The following is a 26606-nucleotide window of genomic DNA, read 5'->3' as shown; positions in this document are numbered from 1 at the left end:
AAGAAAAGTAAAGATATAATAGAAAGAAGATAGAGTGAAGTTATAACAGAAGAAAGTAAAGAATAAGAAAAGATAAGAGTGAAGTTATAACAAGAAGGAAAAATAAAGATATAATAGAAAGATGAAGTGTTAGTTATAAAATAGGAAAATAATACATAATAGAAAGATAAGAGTGAAGTTATAAAATAGGAAAAATAATACATAATAAAGATAAGTAAGTTATAAGAGTAAAGAAAAAATAAAGATATAATAGAAAGAAAGATAAGTGAAGTTATAACAGAAAGGAAATAAAGATGTAATAAAAGAAAGATAAGTGAAGTTATAACGAAGAGAAGAAAGTAAAAGATATAATAAAGAAAGATAAAGTGAAGTTATAACAAGAGGAAAAATAAAGATATAATAAAGAAAGATAAGTGAAGTTATAACAAAGAAAATAAAGTATAATAAAAGAAAGATAAAGTAAGTTATAAGAAGTAGGAAAAGTAATACGTAATAAAAAGAAAGATAAAGTGAGTTATAAGATAGAGGAAAATAAATATAATAAAAAGATGAAGTAAAGTTATAAGAGTAGGAAAATATCTAATGAAAGATAAAGTGAAGTTATAAAATTAGAGAAAAAAAAATATAATGAAAGAAGATGAAGTGAAGTTATAACAAGAAAAGAAATAAAGATATAATAAAGAAAGATGAAGTGAAGTTATAACAGAAGAAAGAAATAAAGATATAATGAAAGATGAGTGAAGTTATAACAGAAGAAAAAAAATAATAATAAAGATAAAGATGAAGTTATAAGGTAGGAAAAGTAATGCATAATAGAAAGATAAGTGAAGTTATAAAGTAGAAAAATAAAGAATATAATAAGAAAGATAGAGTAAAGTTATAAAAGTAGAAAGTAAAGATATAATAGAAAGATAAAGTGAAGTTATAACAAGAAGAAAAATAAAGATATAATAGAAAGATATAAAGTGAAGTTATAACAAAGAAGAAATAAAGATATAATAAGAAGAAAGATAAGTAAAGTTATAAAATAGGAAAATAATGAATATAATAGAAGATAGAAGAAGAGTGAAGTTATAAGAGTGAAAAAATAATAAATGTAATAGAAGAAGATAAGTGAAGGTTATAAGAATAGGAAAATAATAGATATAATGAAAGATAGAGTGAAGTTATAAGAGTAGGAAAAGTAAAATGTAATAGAAGATAAAGTGAAGTTATAACAAGAAAGAAAAATAAAGATATAATGAAAGATAAAGTGGAAGTTATAAAATTAGGAAAAGTAAAATATAATAGAAAAGATAAGTGACTTATAAGGTAGGAAAATAAAGTGTAATAGAAAGAAAGATAAGTGAGGTTATAAGTAGTAGAGAAAAAGTAAAGATGTAATGAAAGATGAGTGAAGTTATAACAAGAAGGAAAAAAAGATAATAATAGAAGATAAGTGAAGTTATAAGAGTAGGAAAAGAAAAAGTGTAAATAGAAAATAATGAAGTGAAGTTATAAAAAAAGAAAATAAAAGATATAATAGAAAGATAAAGTGAAGTTATAACAAAAAAGAAAATAAAGATATAATAAAAGATAAGTGAAGTTATAACAAGAAAGAAAAATAAAGATATAATAGAAAAGATAAGTGAAGTTATAACAAGAAAAGAAAAGTAATATAGAAAAAAGATAAAGTGAAGTTATAAAAGTAGGAAAATGTCATGTAATAGAAAGATAAAGTGAAGTTATAAGAGAAGAAAATAATAATAGAAATGATAAGAAAGAAGATAAGTAAGAAAGTTATAAAATAAGAAAAGTAAAGTATAATTATAAAGAAAGAAAATAGATATAAGTGAAGTTATAAAAAGAGAAGAAAATAAAGATATAATAAAGAAAGATAAATGAAGTTATAACAAAAAAGAAGAAAATAAAGATATAATAAAAGAAGAAAGTGAAGTTATATAACAGAAAGAGAAAATAAAGTATAATAGAAAGATAAGTGAAGTTATAACAAGAAAAGTAAAAGAATATAATAGAAAGATAAGTGAAGTTATAACAAGAAAAGAAATAAAATATAATAAGAAAGATAAGAGTGAAGTTATAAGGTAGTAAGAAAAAATAAATACATAATAGAAAGATAGAGTGAAGTTATAAAGTAAAAAAAGAAATAATAGTAATAAGAAAGATAAAGTTGAAGTTATAAAATAGGAAAAATAATATAATAATAAAGATAAGTAAAGTTATAAAGTAAGGAAGAAAATAAAGTATAATAAGAAAGATAAATGAAGTTATAACAAAGAAAAGTAAAATATAATAGAAAGATAGATGAGAGAAGTTATAACAAGAAGAAAGAAATAAAGATATAATAAAAGATAAGTGAAGTTATAACAAAGAAAATAAAGATATAATAAAGATAAAGTGAAGTTATAAATTAGGAAAATAATACATAATAGAAGAAAAGATAAAGTTTATAGGTAGGAAAAATAAAGATATAATAGAAAAGATAGATGAAGTATTATAAAGTAGAGAAAATAAAAGTATAATAAGAAAGAAAGAGTGATAAGTTATAACAAGAAGAAGAAATAAAATCATAATAAGAAAGAAAGATGAAGTGAAGTTATAACAAGAAGGAAAATAAAGATATAATAGAAAGATATAAGTGAAGTTATAAAAGTAGGAAATAAATGTAAATAATAAGAATAAAGATAGAGTGAAGATTATAAAATAGAAAAAATAGTAATAATAGAAAGATGAAGTAAGTTATAAAATAGAAGGAAAGAATAATATATAATAAAGATAAAGTGAAGTTATAAAATTAGAGAAAATAATCATGTAATAAGAAAGATAAAGTAAAGTTATAACAAGAAAGAAAAGTAAAGAATATAATGAAGATATAAGGATTATAAGGTAGAAGAAAGAAATAATAGAAAGAAAGATAAGTGTGACTTATAAAAGTTAAAGAAAAATAAAGATATAATAGAAAGATAAAGTGAAGTTATAAAAGAGGAGAAAGTAAAAATATAATGAAAGATAAAGTGAAGTTATAACAGAAGGAGAAATAAAGATATAATAAAGATAAATGAAGTTATAAAGTAGGAAAATAATACACAATGAAAGAAGAAGAAAGTGAGTTATAAAAAAGGAAAAGTAATAAAATAATAGAAAGAAAGATAGAGTGAAGTTATAAAGGTTGGAAAATAATGCATAATAGAAGAAGATAAAGTGAAGTTATAACAAGAAAAAGAAATAAAGATATAATAGAAAGATAAAGTGAAGTTATAAGAAGAGAAGAGATAAAGAAATAAAGTGTAAGATAAAGAAAGAGTTATAAAGTGAAGTAAAAGTATAATAGAAAGAAGATAAAAGTAAAGATTATAATATAAGAAAATAAAGATGAAGTAAGAAAGTAAAGTAGATAAAGTTATAAAAGGAAAGAAAATAAAGATATAAGTAAAAAAAGATAAGTAAAGTTATAATATAAAATTAGAAGAAATAAAGTGTAAGTAACAAAAGATAGAGTATAAGGTAAAAAGTAAAGAAATAAAGAAAATAAAGATATATAACAAAGAAAATAAAGAAGTGAAAGTAAGAAATAAGAGTAAAGTAATAGTGACAAAGATGAGATAAGTTATAAAAGTAAGAAATGAAAGATATAAGTAACAAAAGAATGAATAAGTTATAAAATAGGAAAATAAAGTATAAGTAGAAAGAAAAAAGATAAGGAAGTTATAAAGGTAGAGAGAAAATAAAGATATAATAGAAAGAAAGATAGAGTAAGTTATAAAATTAAAGAAAATAAAAGATATAATAAAATAAGTAAAGTTATAAGATAGAAAAAGTAAAGATATAGTGAAAGAAATAGATAAGTTAAGTTATAAAATTAAAGAAATAATAAAGAAAATAGAAAAGATAAATAGAAGTTATAAAGAAAGAAAAATATAAAGTATAAGAAAGAAAGTAGAAAGGTAAGTTATAAGGAAGAAAAGAAATAAAGATATAGTAAGAAAGAAGTAAGTATAAGTTATAAAAGTAAAAAAAATAAAGATATAAGTAGAAAGATAAAGTAGAAGTTATAAAATGGAGAAAAATAAAGATATAGTAACAAAGATAAAGTGGAAGTTATAAAATAAGGAAAATAAAGATAATAAGTAACGAAAGATAAAGTAAAGAGTTATAAAGTAAAGAGAAGAAAATAGAAGATATAGTGAAGAAAAGATAAGATAAGAGTTATAAAATAGGAAGAAATAAAGATATAGTAACGAAGATAGTAAGTTATAAAATAGGAAAAAAAAAGTATAATAGAAGATAAGATGAAGTTATAAAAGTAGGAAAAATAAAGATATAATAGAAAGATGATATGAAGTTATAAAATAAAGAGAAAAAGAAGTCATAGTAACGAAAGATGAATAAGTTATAAAAGTAGGAAAAGAAATATAGTAATGTAACGAAGATAAGTGAAGTTATAAAAATAAAAAGGAAAATAAAGATATAATAAAAGATAAGATGAAGTTATAAAATGAGAAAGAAGTAGAAGTATAGTAACAAAGATGAAGTGATTATAAAAAGAGAAAAATAAAGTCATAATAAGAAAGAAATTATAAAATAGAAGTTAAAAAAGGAGAAAAGTAAAAGTGTAAAGTAAGTTAAAGAAAGATAAATAAAGATTATAAAATGAGAAAAAAAATAAAGATATAGTAACGATAAGAATAGTGAAGTTATAAAATAGGAAAAAAAAGTGTAGTAACGAAAGATGAATAGGTTATAAAATAATGAGAAAATAAATAAAGTATAGTAACAAAAGATAAAATAAAGTTATAAAGTAAGAGAAAATAAAGTGTATAGTAACAAAAGAATGAAGTGAAGTTATAAAAGTAAAGGAAAGAAAATAAAGATATAATAAAAAGATAAGTAAGTTATAAAAATAGGAAAAGTAAAGATATAGTAACAAAAGATGAATAAGTTATAAAGTAAGAAAAAATAAAGATGTAGTAACGAAGATCAATAAGTTATAAAATAGGAAAATAAAGAATATAATAGAAAAAGATAAGATGTGTTATAAAAAAGGAAAAAATGAAGTGTAGTAACAAGAGATAGAATAAGTTATAAAATAGAAAAAATAAAGATGTAGTAACAAAAGATGAATAAGTTATAAAATAGGAAAAAATAAAGATGTAGTAACGAAAGATATGAAGTGAAGTTATAAAGTAATGGAAAAGTAAAGATATAATAATAAAGAAAGATAGAGTGAAGTTATAAAGTAGAGAAAAAAATAAAGATGTAGTGAAAAAGAAAAAAGTAAGTTATAAAGTAAAAGAAATAAAGATGTAGTGACAAAAGATAAGTGAAGTTATAAAAAATGAGGAAAGAAATAAATATGTAAGTGACGAAGATAAGTGAGTTATAAAGTAGGAAAATAAAGATGTAGTAACGAAAGATGAATAAGTTATAAAAGTAGAAAAAGAAATAAAGTGTAGTAACGAAAGATAAAGTGAGTTGTAAAGTAGGAAAGTAAAGTGTAATGAAGAAGATGAGTGAGTTGTAACGAAGGAAAGTAAAGTGTAATGAAGAAGAAGATGAGTGAGTTGTAACGAAGGAAAGTAAAGTGTAGTGAAGAAGATGAGTGAGTTGTAAGGTAGGAAAGTAAAGCGTAGTGAAGAAGATGAGTGAGTTGTAACGAAGGAAAGTAAAGTGTAATGACGAAGCACTTGTTTGTTAAGCTCCTACTTGTAAGAACAGGTCTCTTAAGCTACTAGTGAAAACCTAGAATTCGTTGTAAAATCAAACCTTGTAAACCAATGAGAATGAAAATGATACCATTTCTAAAAACACTTTTATCTTCATATATTCTTCATTCGACTCTGAGGTACTTGTTCCAGATTTTCCAGTTCTGAGTATGTTAGTCTGAGATCAGAGGGAAGGTAATGTTTTCATAGACTAATTTATTTGACTGTTTGAAGTTACACAGAGCACTAAGTAGTTCTTAATTTGAACTGGTAGAGTGAAGGGAAGTTATCATGTGAACAGCGACCCATCGCTAACCTTTGGGCCACGATCACACTAAAAGTCACCAAAGTGCTCACTGTGCCATGTCGAATGTTAAATAAAAACCAGGAAATGATGGTTCTTTAAATGTTATTATTGACAGAGCTGTGTACTTCATACCAAATAACAATTGAGAAATTAAATACAATCATTAGGCCTAATGTGTATTAGTAAAATGACTTTGAATTATTTGTGAAAAAAATAATGTTTTATGTACAGGGTGGCCCGTAAATCTCTACCCATCCTTATATCTTATGTATCCAGTGTATCTGTGTGCTGTCCCTCATTCTCGCTTCATAATATTATGCACAATACGCTCTTCAAGTGTTAACGGGCTTACATTGACCACATGTCTCTGAAAGAAAGAAACAAATTTATAATACATGCGTAATTGAATATAACATAATAACATGTGGATGGGTTGGGACTTACGGGCCACCCTGTAGCGTATGGTCTTATATTGGAGGCTATGCTGAGATCTTTTATTGGTATTTGTTTTTATCACTTCTGTATTATCATTTAAGCGGCATATCAAAATATTATAAAAAAATATAAATATAACTTGTCCCTTTCTCACCAAGTCACTCTACGGTGTACAAATATGCACTGACAGCATGCGTGTTATTCAAGTTAAGGGTTCGAATGTTTTCTTCTTACGTACCAGAAAAATCCATTAAAGTAAAACAAATTCAGAGAACGCCATTAAACGCGCTTTCTCAAAGCCATCGCGATGATTTAAGATTTCATTTCGTTAGATTTATCTTGTAGAAGAAATGGGTTATGCCTTGCGAAGTAAAACCAGATTAATCAATGACACCGATCAAACGTTGAATTTACACAAATATAATTATGTTTCACTCAATTTTATCAATCGAACAAAATAAGGTTTTGAAATTTTATTGTGGTATGAAATTTGCAGTCAATACACGTAAATTGGATATTTGAAATTCTTCAATTTATAATTTAAAGGCACGTTATTTAGACTTAGAAATTAAAATAATTGATAATATATCAATCTAAATGTTTTTGATAAAGGAAAGTATTTTCTTATTTGTGTTTATTCTTCCTCTGTTAGTAGTAATGTACCATAATTTTATGTTGTAAGCATTATAAGTTCAAAATTATTTGGTGGTAAATTGGAATATTTTATTTTTAATGTTGAAACATTGATACGAACATTAATGGATTTAAAAAAATACACATCAAAACAAACTATTAAAATAATCGATCGTAAATATGAGAATCTATTAAATAAATATAAAGAAGTAAAAATTAAGGACGGTTTTGTGTATTTTTAGTTATTAAACAACTAGGTACTACTTTTGTGCGGATGAACACATCACATGTAAAGACTTGTGTGGAATCTGATAGTTCGTAGTTTCAGTGGATGTGATAGGTGGTGGCTTGGAGTTATACTAAGTTTAGATAGCTGGTTGGGTTTTTCTATACTGGTATCATTTGTCTGCTGTGCTGCTAATTGGTGCTTTAGTATTATAATGAGAACTGGAATGCTAACTGAAGTTAGCAAACTTCAAAACAAACTATTAAAATAATGGATCGTAAATATGAGAATCTATTAAATAAATATAAAGAAGTAAAAATTAAGGACGGTTTTGTGTATTTTTAGTTATTAAACAACTAGGTACTACTTTTGTGCGGATGAACACATCACATGTGAAGACTTGTGTGGAATCTGATAGTTCGTAGTTTCAGTGGATGTGATAGGTGGTGGCTTGGAGTTATACTAAGTTTAGATAGCTGGTTGGGTTTTTCTATACTGGTATCATTTGCCTGCTGTGCTGCTAATTGGTGCTTTAGTATTATAATGAGAACTGGAATGCTAACTGAAGTTAGTTTATCTTCCCTACCCCTAGTGGTAATACCTTATTTGATATTGTATTTTTTATTTCTCATTTTTTCTTTACTTTGCAGAGAAGTCACATTCCCACAACTGTCTGAAGGCAATGAAGGGTAATGCAGATGTGGAACATTGTGTTCTTGAGCACCCACATCTCGCTCTCCTAATTTCTATTTCTTTTAATTATTTTACTATTTGTGGTTGTGATTTTTTTTTCATGTGACACTGACGAATGAAGGTTAAGATTGATAGATCGTGTATTCCCACCACATTGTGGGTCCTACTTCCCTAGCTGCCTCCACAACCTAGAGTACATTTTATTTCCCACACTATAACTATAGGGACTCTTAATTTGTACAGTGCCTTTGATTTTATTTTTGTTTGGGCTTCTTTGTGTTTATTAGAATATATATATATATATGTATTATTTAACTTGAAAACTAGAAAAGTGTCTATTTAAGCAAAATTAGATACTTCTTTGAAATTATGAAGTTTAAAGGTTGATACATGTTAAATCTGTGTTATACTTGTAGTACTTTTTGTTCGGTTGAAATAAATATTTTTGATCATTTGCTGGGTCCAATGCAAAGATGAGAATGACTCAACAGCTGACAGAATTTTTCCGATCTGAGGTCAGGGATTGCAGGTCAATAATTAAAGGCACTTTTCAATATTATTCTTCTAGGTTAATTTCATTAAACAATATTATATAAATGCTAAAAACATCATTCAAACTTCTTGGAGAGTATTCTAACATAGGAACATCTTTAAGGACGATTCACATGAATACGTTTCTTTGTATATGGATTTAGACTTAGGCTAAGTCTTTTCGAGCAGCCGAATTCATGTGAGGCATTATTGGGATTACAGCCGAAGTTCCTCAGCTGTTGAAATAGTCGTATTTAATGACTAAACGTTTTAAAAAAAATCAGGCGACTGAATTACAGTATTTAACTTGAGAATAAATATTATATTGTAATGGATGTCTCCCGATATGTTTACGGAGCTACAACGCTACAGTCCAGAATAACATTCTCCACAGTGGACACAGCAGATAGCCATCTCCACGGAGGTCACAGCAGATAGCCCAATGTGGTGTTACTTTAAAATAACCAACGAAACATCTGTAATGTATTTTTATTTCATCTAGAAGGATTAGATCTTGATTTTTAAAAAAATATTCATAGTGAGGTACATGAAACGGTCAAAGCTAAAAGGTTCAAGAACAAACGCAAGTGGTGTTTTCGACGTCATAAACACTTATTACTAAACCAAATGTTGTGTGTTAGAACGGATATTCTACAAAATTGCCAAAGCACAAAATAATTATCACGAAAGTTTCAGTTACGTGAAACCGTAAAGTAAACGGTGAAGTGCATGTGTATGAAGCCACGAAAATCGATTCGCGAATAATGCAGTCTTGTTTGAGAATGATAATTATTTACTTTTCTGAGAACACGCCTACTTTCTTACTCACTAAAGAGACCAAACAACTTCTTAGATCTTAAATGTCAATTCTCTTAACACAACTCTCATCATCTAATGGTACAGCTCTGTTAAAAACCATCAGAGTGTTTTTAAAGTGCGGAAACTTTGTTGCTCGTCGAATCCAGGTCTCCATCGCCAGGTCGTTGGTGAAACCTCGTTTGGCCATTTTAGCTTTGATATAATTATTGCATCGGCAGTTGACGTGGTAATGGCCTTCTTGTCCCGGTATCGCCCACGATATTATCACACCTGTAAAAATACAAGAATACGACACGTTAAAGACAGCGTTTTAGGAATTTTTTCACAATCTGTCTTTATGTGTTTCCCAGTTAAGGTTACATTCCTTCGATATTATAATTGTACGTGAGCATTTTCAAATAAATGGCACGAGTTTTTACAGTTTTCGTCAGGCCAAGCTTTCAGTCTCCTTCGGAGACCATCATCAGACCAGACTTTCAATATCTATCAGAAATCATCATCAGGGCAAACTTTCAATATCTCTCAGAGATTATCATTAGGCCAGGTTTTCATTATGTTTCTGAGACCATCATCATACCAGACTTTCAATCTCCTTCAGAGATCGCCATCATACCAAACTTTTAATCTCCTTCAGAGATCATCTTCAGGCCAGAGTTTCAATCTCTTTCAGAGATCATCTACCGGAAGGAGTCTAAGCCTCGTTTGATACCTGATAAGCTGTTATAGAATCTGGAAGTTCATGGTCAAAGACTAAATAAATAAAAAGCAATTTATTGTGTGACATGTGGTAGAAAAATATTTGTTAAAGTTTTATTTTCTTGAGAATATATTTTGTTAGAAACAATTTTAATTGCGCTCTTAAGAATATAGTTCGAAATATATTTACCTTCCTCTGTGTGTTTCTCGGTTACATGGTCACAGCATCAGCTTTTCGATTGAATTTTATGTATTCATAGCTATTGCAATCTATATAAACGTTGAATGTGCTTCGCATGTGCACCTTTTTATTGACTGCAATCAGAATGGATGTATAACGTGATTTATGGTTCGCGACCCCTTGCTCGTAGAAGCGAGACGGTTAAATACCACTATTCGATCAGACAAGAGTAGCCAAAGCATTGTCGATGGGTGCTGTTGAACAGACCGCCTTCGTTCTAGCCTGCGAGTTCCAAATTAAGGACAGCCATGCTTAAAAAGTCGACGTGTAGCTTTCAGCGAATGTTTACAACAAGCAAACCAGGTTTGGATGTCGTCAGTCTAAAAACCCAAAGGAATTGCATCAGGAACTCAGAAGTGATTTACTTGTCTTTAACGTGTTTTATTAGTAGTTACGATAGAATTTGCTTTGTAACATATTTTAACAAAATAGTAATAACCGCTCCCACATCACAAATTTCTGATCAGAGTGTACAAAAGTGTTAGGAACTGTTTTAGTCGATTCCACAGAAACTTCATCTTCAACTTCGTAAGTTAGACTAAAATAAATATACTTATGGTCTTTGTGTATATATATATATTAATATAACTAACGTGTAGACAAGGTAAATATTTGCACGTAAATCTAAGATGTAATTTTCCTTTCTCTTGACTCCCCCTCATCCCCCCGGCATAATCAGGTGGTGAGGCGTTCGACTCGTAATCTGAGGGTCGCGGGTTCGAAACCCTGTCACACCAAATATGATCGCCCTTTCAGCTGTGGGGGCGTTATAATGTTACGATCAATCCCACTATTCGTTGGTAAAAGAGTAGCCCAAACGTTGGCGGTGGGTGGTGATGACTAGCTGCCTTCCCTCTAGACTTACACTGCTAAATTAGGGATGGCTAGCGCAGATAGCCCTCGAATAGCTTTGCGCGAAATTCAAAAACAAATTCATAACAGTCACGCAAAGTCTTCAATTTACAACGCTAAAATCCGTGGTTCGATTCCTTGTGGTGAACAGACCACAGATATTCAATAGTGTAACTAATAGCCCTCGAGAGTCTTCACTAGAAATTAAACAAAACAAGCAAAAAAGAAAAAGAGAGATCCTAACTGAAAGGCTTACCGGTACAAGCATGGCGGACAACATTGTCTAAAAACGTATCCTCGAATACAGCGGGGATATGCTCTCCGACCTCTAAACTTATCACCCAGTGGTACTTCTCAGGAAGATGTTGTTCTTCGGATAGATCAAGAAACTTGATAAATCTGTCTTTAATCACTGCTTCAATGTTTCCTGCACCATCGAAACCTGCACAAAATGTATACATCTTAATCCATTAAGGAACAGATGTTTTGTAAACAGTTACATGTTTAATTTTAGTCTCTTAGTAATTTATTACACTTTAAGACTTCACAACTCATGAAGATATACTGCCAATTTTACTAACTTAACACTAAATAAAGGGTTTGGTTGGGATTTATGAAAGGGAGGCGTCCATCAAAACATCTCGCGGTTCCCAAAAGTTGGTCTTACCAGAGGAACTTTAGCTCTAATAATCGTAAAATAATTCACGGTTTGTTACGTAATAAAATCTTATATAAGAGAAATTATTTTCATTGACTGTTGTACTCTGTACGTTGTATTTGTATTTAAAACTTCTAAGGCATCTGGAAGGGCTTGGGCGTGAGGTTTGCCCTTGCAGAACACGAAAGTTTCCTGGCGTTGCTGATTGGTGTAATAGTAATTAGCATCATAAACCATTACTCTTGATACTGTAGGTTTAAAGTGCTTTTTAAGCTCAAAAAGTAGTGTGTCGAACCTAAAATCAAGTGGTCGAAGTTTCGAGACGCGATGCTATTGAACATGCTTAGGACAACGTTTGGGCTAGAATTTCTTCGAGTCGAGAACAAATATGATAGTGGGTGCCTATGTACGAATAACGTCATCGAAATAAAGTGGATATTGACTGTTTTGTTTGTTTGTTTTTTCTGAATAGGAATTCATCAAATATATTCGTAATCTCTCTATTTGGACCTCCTGGTGCCACCTGTATCCAGAACCTGTTTCGAATTTTGTGAAAACTCATTAAATGATGAAAGAAAGGTTAACGTATTAGCGCCAAACGTATTATTTTTTTTAAAGGAGGACAGTTTAATATTAGTGTATTAGTTTTCTCTAAACAATCGATGTTGATTTTTACCACTGTACTCAGATTTTCGACATAAACAAACGTTTTGTTTTCATGGCAGTGTTTGAAAGTTACAATTACAGAAGTGCTTGTATTAACTATGTTTTGTTTTTTTTGCGTGCATCTGCATCTAGTGGCACTTGTCATTGCGTCTTCACACTTATTTATAGAAAATTCTAAGTATTTGAAAAATAAATTAATCGTGTAAAACAGTGGTTTCCAACATTTTTTATGCCCAGCACTCCTAAAAATATTTAATATGTTCTCGCACCCCTCACAGTAATTATTTATTTAAGAATAAAGGTGAAGGTGGCCAAAACAAATGTTATCTCGCACCCCCCTGGAACGCTATCTTGCACCGCCAAGGGGTGCGAGCACCCCTGGTTGGGAACCACTGGTGTAAAATGATAAATGAAAAACAGTAGTCTAAACATAGCACGAGCAGCGTTATCAAATATGTTTTCTCTAAGCGGTTCCTCCTGTACGATTGTCACTGAAGTCTATAAACAGTGACAATCGATAGAGGGTGGATTTGTCACTTAGGAAAGATATGGTTTCTCGTTCCCATGGGTCCAAACCAGTAGTGATAGGAATGGACACATCTCTAAAGTACAACAGAGGTCATATTGTACCGTATTGATGTATTTCTTCAAAAGAGTTCTGCCCTTAACCACCTTCAACCATGTAAAGGTAGTTATAGAAATTGTCATGTGGCTACCATTGGCCTATCTTAAAAACTGCTTATCTCAGATTCGAACAAGGAAACTCTACTTCTGTTGTGCTACAAACATTTGGAAAGTGCATGACCAGAAATGTGTAATGTAGTAAGTCGATTGGTATTTCATTTTACTCTGTGTTGATGATATAGGAATAATATAGAAATAATCCCATACAGTTCCTTGGCTTTTCAAATTGATGAAAGTAGTTTGGAAAATGTTCTCGTGGTAGACTTTATTTGTAATGGTTACAGAAGAGCCAACAGTGTTCTCTTCTAAGTGTATCTGGACTTTTCTGTTAAAGGACATTCTCACGATCGTAATGAAATATCATTGGCATCCTTATTATCTGTACATCATCCAGAGAGCATGACATCTGCGTCTCTCATCTTTCTTGGCCAATACGATCTCTAAACATGAAATAAATCTTCTCTGAGATGAATTTAAACATCAAGTTGTTTTCAGAAAATGTCTAAATGTGTCTTTTTTTTTTTAAATTGTAGTCGACGGTATATTCACAGATCAGAAAAGAACAATAGCAGTGATAAAGTGTAGGTGGTTGAACCAGGAATTAGAATCAAACGCAACACGTGTAAATATTTATTAGATATACTCGTGAAAGTATTAAAAGTGAAATGGATCGTGTCTTATGTAGCGTGAAGTTGACTGCGCACAAATGAATTATTTGTAAATCAGTGTAATTGTGTAAGCTAACCTTGTTTATTTTTATTCAGTTCGTTTTTATTATCAATACTAGAATAAGAAGTTAATGCGATTGTTTTGAACAGTTTAAACTCACTCGTGTCTCAAAAGATCTTGTAATCGTAGAGTATAGTGACGTCACGTGTTACCATGGGAGCGTTAAGCAGTGTGGGGGTAGTAGATAGCGCAAGTCGATAAAGGCTTCAGAATTCTCTTTAGTATTTTTCAAGCAAGAAACCAGTTCAAGTGCCTTTCTTTAATCCGAAAAGTGAATACCAAATTTTGAAAGATCTGTATTGCTATAGTCAGTAAATTACTCTGAATCGTCTTAATAAATAAATAAAACTAAACCTGTAGATTCACATAAATACACACAGTTGTGTAGAAGGCGAGTGTTTCAAAATCCTGTTTCTGAGAAAAAGTTTTATGTTGCCAGCAAGATTTGCTGCACCAAAACCCAACGCTTGTATATACGTATATAAGTTGTGTTCCTCTTGGTAAATGCAGAATTAAAGGTTTGTTTTTCTATGCCCAGGGAAATCATAGAATGTTGACTTTTTCATTTCACTTTTTAATCAAAGAATTGTTGTTTTTCACTTTTATTCGTAATTAAAACTTTACATAAAGTCTGTTGACAACTTGATAAACTACATTATTCATTTTTTTAATATAACTGATTGGGTCGAACATCAAAGGACACAAGCCCCATCTGGTGTTCTAAAACTGCATATTCAGTTTTATTAGGATTTGTTTTTAATTTGATGTTTAAATATTACATATTTAGAACTCTAACTTAGGTATTATTTCATTAAATTATATTTATAAATAATATTTATTGAACATAATATCCAAAACTACCCCTCTGTCTAGTTGTCTTTTCAGTACAGTTTACTAAAGGTTACAGAAAAACTGGAAGAAGTTAGATTGGTACACTTGATTAATAAACACATCTTTGCATGTTTTTATATATATCTTAATTGTACATATATGGCTTGGATATTTCTTAAACACTTCATTTTTGAGGCAATTGTTATTTTAAACCTAAAAAAGTCAGTACTTTTACAACCGAATTTCTTTTTATTTTACATCAGTAACATCAAGCACGGTTATGTCCATTAATAAACTAATAACTTATAAACGCAAGAAGTTTAAAACTAAATCGAATAATTGCGTTAATAGTTCCTTCGTATTCTTACCAGTCCAACTTAAGACTTTTTGTGGTTTCCTCAAGGCGGCTTGAACTTCGGAGTTGTTTAAAAATATCGTTTCTTCAGATGCCGGGCTATGGGGCATAAGGCGATCTCCTCTCCTGAGAAAAAACCGGCCGTACTGTCCTAATCCACATCCAAAATCCCCAACGGTTTGACCCTCGAAAAGGTCATCTAGGATATTTGATATGGCAGGGCACCATACGTAATTGTATCCAACCATGGGCTCCGCTGGTGTGAGACAAAATCCTCCTCTGGCTCCAATACCGAAGGCACGACACGACATTTCTTCAATAAGCGCGCGAAGACGATACCTGGAGTGATCTGTGGGTAATACGTAACCCCTGGAGACGCCATTCGTTGGAATTATCACAGATTTTTCCACGAATTCTTGGCGATTTCCTTCTAATATCCATTGAAGCAGAAGACATGATGAAAATCCCAGAAAGAACGCCAGGAACATGGATGGGGGCACAGGCCTTGGAAGCCCTCTCAGATTCAAATACATTGTTTCTTTTAAATATCTAAATGTGAGATATGGATATATTTTTGAACAGTTTTTATATTTCTAATACGTGAAATTATTGTACAAAATTAAAACATAACATTAGGTCCTTCTCCGAGTTGACATCTAAACTAAATTTGATAATTGTGTCTCGTGCTTCTGGTCGACTTGTTCTGGCCACAGTGAACCCATATTTATATATAATTTTTATCTTACCTGGCCCGGCATGGCCAAGTGTGTTAAGGCGTGCGACTCGTAATCTGAGGGTTGCGGGTTCGCATCCCCGACACACCAAACATGCTCGCCCATTCAGCCGTGGGGGCGTTATAATGTTATGGTCAATCCACCTATTCGTTGGTAAAAGAGTAGCCCAAGAGTTGGCGGTGGGTGGTGATGACTAACTGCCTTCCCTCTTGTCTTGCACTGCTAAATTAGGGACGGCTAGCATAGATAGCCGTCGGGTAGCTTTGTGCGAAAATTAAAAAACAAACGAACAAACTCTTACCTATTATCGATGCTACTAATTGTTTTGAATAATCATAAGATAAGTTGCTTTATAGCACTGAGAATAAACTTACAGCTTAGCACGTTATTCTGCTTTTCACTCGTAGCTTAGTTGAGTACACCGCTATACGAAACCAAGTCTTTGTTCCCTCAAGTAACCATGTCAATGTGTGGTGAAGGATGCAGTATCTCGATATCGGTTATACTCGCTAACAACTAATGAACTGAGTGATAGGATGAACTTCATGGTTATTTTTAAATATGATTCCATAACTGAGTGTTTCATTGAGATACATTATCGAAATCGTGGTATAACGTTAAGCCTTACAGGTGGAGACCTTAGCTGTTTGTTTTTGAATTTCGCACAAAGCTATTCGAGGGCTATGTGTGCTAGCCGTCCCTAATTTACTAGTGTAAGACTAGAGGGAAGGCAGCTAGTCATCACCACCCACCGCCAACTCTTGGGCTACTCTTTTACCAACGAATAGTGGGATTGACCATCACATTATAACGCACCCACGGCTGAAAGGGCAAGCATGTTTAATGAAATAAATAAAAAAATATTTCATTATTTTAATGAAATAAATGAAATGGCAATTTCATTTAAATACAAAATTATTAGCCTAATATTAATAACCTTTCAAGTTGCTCTGGGGCTTATTAGGCCCCACTTTTCGTAGGAGTGTTAAGGCGTGCGCCTCGTAATCGCATCCCTGTCGCACCAAACATGCTTGCCCTTTCAGCCGTGGGTGCGTTATAATGTGATGGTCAATCCCACTATTCGTTGGTAAAAGAGTAGCCCAAGAGTTGGCGGTGGGTGGTGATAAATAAAAAAATATTTCATTATTTTAATGAAATAAATGAAATGGCAATTTCATTTAAATACAAAATTATTAGCCTAATATTAATAACCTTTCAAGTTGCTCTGGGGCCTATTAGGCCCCACTTTTCGTAGGAGTGTTAACACGCTTAGTCATGCCGGGCCGAGAGACCTTTGCACTTGTACATGTGTGTGTGTGTGTGTGCAAAATGGATACTTCGGTAAAACAATGAATATTATTTTACCCTTTTATCGTGTCTAAACACCTGGGAAATACCAACACTGAAGCTATACTTCATTTTAATTCGAACATAACGGAAATTTATGAGTTTTTGGATAGTCAATATTTTCCAGAATAAAATACACGTTTCTGTAATAAAACTATGTTAATGTAAGTGATTCTATTATTTAGTTAGTTTTTTTTTTCTAATTTCACATACAATTGAAACTGTTTCTCTTCTCTTTATAAAATCCCACTCCTTTTACAGTATTAGAAACGGTTTGGTTTTATGAATTTCGCGCAAAGCTACACGAGGGCTATCTTTCCCTAATTTAGCAAGGTAAGACCAAAGGGAAGGCAGCTAGTCATCAAAACCCACTCTCAACTCCTGGGTTACTCTTTTGCCAACGAATAATGGGATTGACGGGCACATTATAACGCCTCCACGGCTGAAAGAGCGAGCATGTTTGGTGCGACCGGGATACGAACCCGTTAGAAACGAAATTGTGAGCTTTTGTGTTTGGAAATGGAAAATTATCGTTATCAGGTAGTGTCAGTAAAGGTGGTGTGACATGCAACGTTTCGCTGATGTTAATATGGTGTTATGAGGCGACAATAGAAGAAATGACTTGAAGAAATAATACCAGATTAACACTGACGAAATGTCAAGGTTTGATGTGTTTTGAATTTCGTGCAGAGCTACACAAAAGCTGTCTGCACTAGCTGTCGCGTCCTTAATTAGAAATTATAGACTAGAGACAAAACCAGCTAGTCAACACCACCCAAAGTCAAATTTTAGGCTAGTCTTTTACCAACGAATAGTGGGATTGACTACTAAATTATAACACCTGACGACTGAAAGGGTGATCTGTTCGGTGAGGGGGATTCGAATCTATGACTCTCAGATTTCGAGTCGACCGCACTGACCAACAGGCCATGCCAGGGCGAAACGTTGAGAATTTGAAAAAATAACTTACGAAGCCAGGTTAACACAAATCAAACGTCGAGAATTTGAAGAAATAGCATTATTATAATGCCTAAGTTAACACTGGCATCCTATCAGATTCTTTTATAACGACCAGTATTGTCGATTTTTTATTTATATTGTAGCATATAATAGTGAATTCACATTCTGTCACCAATAAGTAGCATATTTGTTGGAATTTCACACACACAGAAACGACACACACTTTATTTAAAGTTTTAATACCCATACCAACCGTCTTTAGGATATGAACAGGTTTGTTTTTTTTATTATATTGTATTAAGTAAGGCGGAACATGTTGAGCTAGGTGATTAATTTAATAATTAAACTTACATTACGGTTTATTTTTAAATAATTCAACCATAGTGCATTTTTACTTTTGCATTACTAAAATTGAGGGTTCGATTCCTTGTAGTGGACAGCGTGCAGTTGTAATACTGCGTAGTTAGAAACAGAAGTAGCTGAAGGTTTTTCGCTGCCCTAGTTTATTTAGAAATAGGCTTTGTTGAGGGTTATACACTGTCATATGTTGTTTAAAAATAGGCTTAGTCGATTCTAAGTCGGCATAGTTTGTTTAGAAATTAACTTAGCTGAAGGTTTTCAACCATAGTAGTTTACTTCGAAATATATCTTGCTGAGCTATTTCCAGTATTCGTGAATTTATTTTGCGAACTAGCTACAGGGTGGCCCGTAAGTTCGCACCCATCCATATGTTGTTATGTTATATTCAATTACGCATGTATTATAAATTTGTTTTTTTTTAGAGAAATATGGCCAATGTAAGCCCATTTACACTTGAAGAGCGTATTGTAACATGGCGTCGCATAATATTATGCAGCGAAAATGAGGGACAGCACAGATACACTGGACACATGAGATATATGAATAGGTAGAGACTTACGGGCCACCGTGTACAATGGGTTTGAGCATGGTTAGGTGTGCCTTATATTCGTGCTTTATATTACTTCAAATACCCATTCGTTTCCGAAACCTTATAATCTTATCTGATTCGTTAGGTTCTAGTCTATTTTGAACCAAGTATGTGTCGTCCTATTATTTGTAGTAATATCGTTTATACATGTTATTAATAAACAAAATATCACATTCAGTGTTCAGGAATGCGTTTATTCGTTTCTGGTGTTTAAAATCACATTGAGTGAAGTTCCGAAATAATTAATTTATTAAAATATTCAAATTGTTGCTCATAATCAGTGAAATTAGTCAGCGAGTAAAAGTTGAGAGTTTTAAACGTAGGTTTCCCTTCATTTTAAAATAATAATAACGGAATGTTAATTTGAATTAAGTTCGTTTGTTTGTCTATTGAATTTCACTGAACAGTTATCTCCAGTTTTAAAATGAAAGACCAAATTGAAGGCAGCAAGTTAATAACACCCGCCGCCAACTCTAGGACTACTCTTAACCAATGAATAGTGGGACTATCTGTAACAATTTAATGCTCCCACAGCTGGAATGAGAGCATGTCCAGTGACGGGACTCGAACACCATTTCCACCAGGCATTGCTAGGCCTAGTTTGTTTCTTCTGTTGTTGCAAGTTCATTGGAAAAGAAAAACATGAAAAATTAGCTTTATCTCCTTCCCATACTTTAGTGCTCGGATTTTAGGTACTTTAACAAGAGGGGGAAAACCCCTAAGTATATAATGTTTAAAAATTGAGGTATACACTACACCAATCTCACATCGATACACAAACACAAATTAAAAATTTAATCACTTTTTTAAAGAGCAACTAATTAGGTCAAAATAAAGCAGTTTAAGAATCACATTTTTATAAAGCAAACTAAAAGTAATACTGACAATGATTGATGGTGACGTATATATATTTTACATTGGGAAAAAGAACGTGTCTCTTTCAGGACCGCGTCAGTCATTGATGTCTCAGATTCGAAACGTTCACCCTCTGGAGTGTAATATTTCGTTACCAGAGAGTGTTAAAATTGATATATAATTTTTATAATGGAATTAACTTCCGTTTTCGACTTATAAATAAGTAAACCATAGTAAACAATAAGTAAACAATTTTTTTTGCAAAGTTTTGCTTCCTGAAAAGTTTTTGCTGATTGTGACAGGTACCTGGTGGGTATGCACAAATATAGTTTTGGTTTTGCTTCATCATGTAGGAACTCTGAGAAATAGACAGTTAACAGTATACCGGCAATAACGTATTTAATTGCGTCTATGTTTCTAATACGCTATTAAGTTTAACATAATTTAAAATGATTTGCTCCTGATTTTCGTTTGTATTCAATGTCCGGTGCATCACGTTGCAGTGTCCAACAGTAGTCAGCAAGCATTGACGGATTCCAGTTGCCCTGGTATCGTTTTTCCATTGTAGCAATGTCCTGGTGAAACTGAAGATTTCTATGAAACGGTACGTGATGGGCAAATTTGGATGTGATTTTCGTGATCAGCAACCAAAAAATTTATAAGGAACACCCAACAGTGTTCAAGAAACTAAAACTTTGTTGTGTAGTGATAACTACTGCACGAGTTGCGAAGAGAAACTCAATAAAAAACAAAACAAAAAAATAAGCAGATTTTTTTCGTCAGTCACTGTGTATCCTCTCAGTGCACCTATCACGTGAGAAACACGCAGGTAAAGAAGCTGGCACTTTGTTACAGATTTGAGACACTCTTTGGTGACGTCTCGTACCATAACGTCACGTAAACGTATATTTATTTATAAATTATTACATATTGCACAGAAACGCTTTTTGTTTTAATTACACTCAATTTTTGAGTTGGATGGACGGACGAACAGACAAATGGAGCTGTTTGTAAAGTACAAATAAGTATGCCCTACCTTTTCACTGGAAACTGGGTATTGTACGACTTCACTGTATTTCTCTGTATGACTACATTTTATGAAATGGCAGATGTGTTTGTGTGGTCGATTTCTATATATACATTCAGAACCACCTTTTCCAATTCCAACCATCTGTGTGAGAGGAAATTCAGATGGTGGCGGTGTGAAGTGATACTTTTTGCTGTAAAATCTGTGTTCGCAAAGAAGCGAAACGACATCATACAATATACTATTGTAATTTTGACCATATAGGTGTAAACATGTCTTATCTATTATAACTGTTATTAGTACTTACATATTAATACTATATGTTGTTAAAATTGCATGTAGCATTACTTTGAGGAAGTATCGTCATGTGCAAAGTAACACTTGATTAAAATCTTTATATTAATGTGTTTGTTAACACTTGAGAAACATCATCACAGTTCCGTTTTTAATAAAACTCAACAAACACCGTTGTGTTTAAAATAGTTTAAATATTAATCTATATTCGTTCCGTTTCTTTCCACATCTTCAACAAACATAGAAACCACTTGGTTAAAGATTTACCTTAAATCGGCTTTTACCATACAAACACAGTCATATCTTACTCTCATACTATAATGGAACTCTTGCTTATATGATACTGGAAAAAAGATTTTATTACGCGATGTGCAACTCCCACTTCGCGAAAATTTATCCTCTGTGCATGTAGATTTGTAACTTGGGTCACCACTTTCCCGTTTCGCCTTCGTTTTCCCTCACGGATAACTTTATTTTTCTCCATTCTCAGGGTGCAGATATAGCGTCATGAATACGTCATACGAGGATCTAATGCACTGGTACCATGATTAATTAAAGGTAACCTTTCTTTTTATGAAATAGTAGAACTGATCTTCAACAACAACAAAAATTTCGCTGAATAGGTAAATCTAGAGACATCATTATGATTATTTGAAACTTGCCGTGACAAAGAATGTAAATATTTTGAAACCAAAACAAACATTATTTACTTTTATTACGCAAGTCGAAACACGTGGATATAAAAACATATTTATGTCGTAATGTAGTCGAAAATGTCCAACTGTCTCAAATTGAAGTTAAGTACGCAGTTTACAACTCTACAATTTCATAAAATTTACAACTTCAATGTAACTCTCCCATTTTGCAAAAGTCTCGAAATCAAGTCCAGATCTGGATCTCAATATTTAGTCATGCACTTACTGCTTCTATTGTCCCGTGTTTTTTTTTAATTAAAAGATTTAATGTTTTTTATTTGAAACTGTCTCGCACCTTTTATTTAAGACCAATCATTTTTCTTGAATATATTTAACAAAGTTTTTCTATAGTGATACGATGAATTTCTCTAATGGCCTATGCATACAATTTAGTATGTTTATTATAAAAATTAACACTTTTAAATTTATTGTAGTTTGGTTGTTATTTATTCTGTATTTTTTATTTTGTATCTGCACAACCAAAGTTAAAATAAAAAACATTTGATTCATTTTTGGTTTTTATAAAACATTGCTCCCCAGTGGCACAGTGGTATGTCTGCGGACTACCAACGCGAGAAACTGGATTTCGATATCCTTGGTGAACAGAGCACAGATAGTCCATTGTGTAGCTTTAAGCTTAACTACAAACAAACAAATACAAAGCATCGTCATGGAATTTATCCAAATAGTTTAATAAAGATCACACTTAATCGTATTCGCCATTCCACTCAAGTCTCCCGTTAACTCTGTGGTAGATTTACGGATTCACATCGCTAAAGTCCGAGATTCGATTCCCCACGGTGAACAAAACGCAGATGGCCTATCATGCATCTCTTTGCTCTAAGCAAAACCTGTCCACTTGAATGCTTAGCTGTAATCAAAAATGAATTTTTGTTATAAAACGTCCATTCGCATAAGCGTAACGTTAAATTTCGGGTTCGATCCGTGCAGTGGGCATAGTGCAGATAGCCCACTGTTCATATTTGCGCTTAAACGAACAAATTGTTTGAAATATCCTTAATATAAAGTATTTAATTTTAAACTTGTAGTGAAGGTAGACAAAAGTAACACGTTTTGTTTTGTTTTATCTTTCATAGTAAATGAAAATGGAGAGTGTGTGTGATGTGTTGTGTCTTTACGACTGACACTCAAATCATTTATAAGGAAGACAATACAGATAGTCAACGGTGTTTAGCATTAGACTTTATTTCGGTAAGTTTATAAAATGAATTCCGAAAAGGCGTATTATTTCTCTGAATAAGAAAGTTCTCGAAGGACCAGATACATTTAAAATTCAGTTTCAGCTTGCAACAAATTAGCTGGATGGAAACTACTTTTCCAAATATATGTATGTATTTATTCCGAGTGTAATTTGATCTCGAACAAAGATGCATTGTTGCAGAACGGAGGGGGAGATATATCATGTTTGTTCTTTATCTTAGCTATTTCCTCAATTCTGTAACTTTATAGAGGGGGTGTTTACTTGGATGAAAACAATTAAGTTTGTACTTGTCGGATTAGGCCACGGCATGGCCAGGTGGGTTAAGGCGTGCGACTCGTAATCTGAGGGTCGCGGGTTCGCATCCCCGTCGCACCAAACATGTTCGTCCTTTCAGCCGTGGGGGCGTTATAATGTGACGGTCAATCACACTATTCCTTGGTAAAAGAGTAGCCCAAGAGTTGGCTGTGGGTGGTGATGACTAGCTGCCTTCCCTCTAGTCTTACACTGCTAAATTAGGAACGGCTAGCGCAGATAGCCCTCGAGTAGCTTTGTGCGAAATTCAAAAACAAACAAATAATCTTGTCGGATTTGTTTGTTGTTAGTGCGCAACTGTGATACGTTTGACTTATGTTCTGCCCGCTTTATTACGTTACAAAGTCAATGATATCATAATGTTTAATTCATTTTCACCTGAATATCGTAATTACATTAAATGTGGTTATCACTTGGTTTTCTGTGTTTAATTTTTGTTACTCTAGATAGATAGAGAGTGGAGAACGTATACAGTGGCTTCAGAAACGTTGGATAAATTAATTATAATATCAAGTTTTATCAGGTGATTGTTAATTGTGACTTTCAAATCATCTTGCAAAACAACTTTACAAAACGTTAAAACTCAGAGGGTTTATATTACCCCCCCCTCGATTCTTGTCCTGTGTAAAAGAATTGTCTGAATCCTCGGTCAACCTCAGTTTGTGAATTTTCCTTCGGTGACCGTAAACGATTTGCCTCTGAGTGACTAGTAAAGACATGGGGGTCCGTTGAATATTAGAGATTCGAAGTGCGATCTACAGTGTTACTCCGCGGGACGCCCTAAAGGTTTAGTGAAAATCGGTCCTTCGTTTCGCCAGCTTATATATAACAAGCTTGTAGCTTCCCTCTCGAGTTTCTTTAACCCGTGTTGGGGATTTTTATCTCTGTATAGAATCATTTTAGGTTTCCTCTTTTTACCTACTACATTTACTTGCAAATTTAATATTGTTACTTTCGTGTTAAAGCTGCTTACGACTGGGAAACTGGTTTAATACAGATAATATTTCGTTACAGACAACTAAGATAATACCATAGCAACCAGAAAATATTTTGTTACAGACAACCATGATAATACCTAAACAACCACAGAATATCTCATTACTTAAAACCAAGATAATATCTTAACAACCACAGAATATTTCATTACTTACAACCAAGATACAACCATAACAACCACAGAATATTTCATTACTGACAACCAAGATAATACCTTAACAACCACAGAATATCTCATTACTTACAACCAAGATACAACCATAACAACCACAGAATATTTCGTTACAGACAACCATGATAATACCATAACAACCACAGAATATTTCTTTACTTACAACCAGGATAATACCATAACAACCACAGAATATTTCTTTACTTACAACCAGGATAATACCATAACAACCACAGAATATTTCGTTACAGACAACCATGATAACACCATAACAACCACAGAATATTTCGTTACAGACAACCAAGATAATACCATAACAACCACAGAATATTTCGTTACTTACAACCAGGATAATGCCATAACAACCACAGAATATTTCGTTACTTACAACCAGGATAATACCATAACAACCACAGAATATTTCGTTACAGACAACCAAGATAATACCATAACAATCACAGAATATTTCGTTACAGACAACCAGGATAATACCATAACAACCACAGAATATTTCGTTACAGACAACCAGGATAATACCATAACAACCACAGAATATTTCATTACAGACAACCAGGATAATACCATAACAACCACAGAATATTTCATTACAGACAACCAGGATAATACCATAACAACCACAGAATATTTCATTACAGACAACCAGGATAATACCATAACAACCACAGAATATTTCATTACAGACAACCAGGATAATACCATAACAACCACAGAATATTTCATTACAGACAACCAGGATAATACCATAACAACCACAGAATATTTCATTACAGACAACCAGGATAATACCATAACAACCACAGAATATTTCATTACAGACAACCAGGATAATACTATAACAACCACAGAATATTTCATTACAGACAACCAGGATAATACCATAACAACCACAGAATATTTCATTACAGACAACCAGGATAATACCATAACAACCACAGAATATTTCATTACAGACAATCAGGATAATACCATAACAACCACAGAATATTTCATTACAGACAACCAGGATAATACCATTACAACCACAGAATATTTCATTACAGACAACCAGGATAATACCATAACAACCACAGAATATTTCATTACAGACAACCAGGATACTACCACAGAATATTTCATTACAGACAACCAGGATACTACCACAACAACCACAGAATATTTCGTGACAGACAACCAGGATAATACCACAACAACCACAGAATATTTCGTTACAGACAACCAGGATAATACCATAACAACCACAGAATATTTCATTACAGACAACCAGGATAATACCATAACAACCACAGAATATTTCATTACAGAAAACCAGGATAATACCATAACAACCACAGAATATTTCATTACAGACAACCAGGATAATACCATAACAATCACAGAATATTTCATTACAGACAACCAGGATAATACCACAACAACCACAGAATATTTCATTACAGACAACCAGGATAATACCACAACAACCACAGAATATTTCATTACAGACAACCAGGATAATACCACAACAACCACAGAATATTTCATTACAGACAACCAGGATAATACCACAACAACCACAGAATATTTCATTACAGACAACCAGGATAATACCACAACAATCACAGAATATTTCATTACAGACAACCAGGATAATACCACAACAACCACATAATATTTCATTACAGACAACCAGGATAATACCACAACAACCACAGAATATTTCATTACAGACAACCAGGATAATACCACAACAACCACAGAATATTTCATTACAGACAACCAGGATAATACCATAACAACCACAGAATATTTCATTACAAACAACCAAGATACAACCATAACAACCTGTCTTTTTCTCCTATTTGTATTTATTTATTTTCTCTCATATTCAGCATTTGAAAACTATTAGTTTCATCCTGTGTACATACATATAAATATATATATTGAAGGAACAAGGGACAATAGCACATGACTTTTCGTTGTATATC

At 32.2% G+C, this 26606-nt stretch overlaps 2 protein-coding genes and 1 long non-coding RNA gene across 3 annotated transcripts in view; 1 reads left to right on the top strand and 2 right to left on the bottom strand.

Moving 5' to 3' along the window:
• Nucleotides 1-26606, top strand: part of LOC143247000 (uncharacterized) — a 256411-nt gene that overhangs the window by 21396 nt on the left and 208409 nt on the right. The gene's annotated exons all lie outside the window — the stretch shown is intronic.
• LOC143247885 (uncharacterized) lies at nt 560-1553 on the bottom strand (the record flags this gene model as incomplete). The annotated part of the gene is made up of 2 exons (XM_076496441.1): nt 560-652; nt 1494-1553. Coding segments are annotated over 2 exons (153 nt in total), but the record flags the coding sequence as incomplete, so codon positions are not given.
• LOC143246999 (uncharacterized) lies at nt 9003-21066 on the bottom strand. The gene is made up of 4 exons (XM_076494297.1): nt 20940-21066; nt 15072-15607; nt 11392-11577; nt 9003-9616 (listed from the first exon to the last, which is right to left on the bottom strand). Exons 2-4 carry the CDS (start codon nt 15589-15591, stop codon nt 9384-9386), a joined length of 939 nt encoding a protein of 312 aa, XP_076350412.1. The 5' UTR covers nt 15592-15607; nt 20940-21066; the 3' UTR covers nt 9003-9383.

This window comes from Tachypleus tridentatus, chromosome 3 (genome assembly GCF_004210375.1).
Source record: "Tachypleus tridentatus isolate NWPU-2018 chromosome 3, ASM421037v1, whole genome shotgun sequence".
Classification (NCBI taxonomy): Eukaryota; Metazoa; Arthropoda; class Merostomata; order Xiphosura; family Limulidae; genus Tachypleus; species Tachypleus tridentatus.
This window is presented reverse-complemented; position numbering and strand designations above follow the sequence as displayed.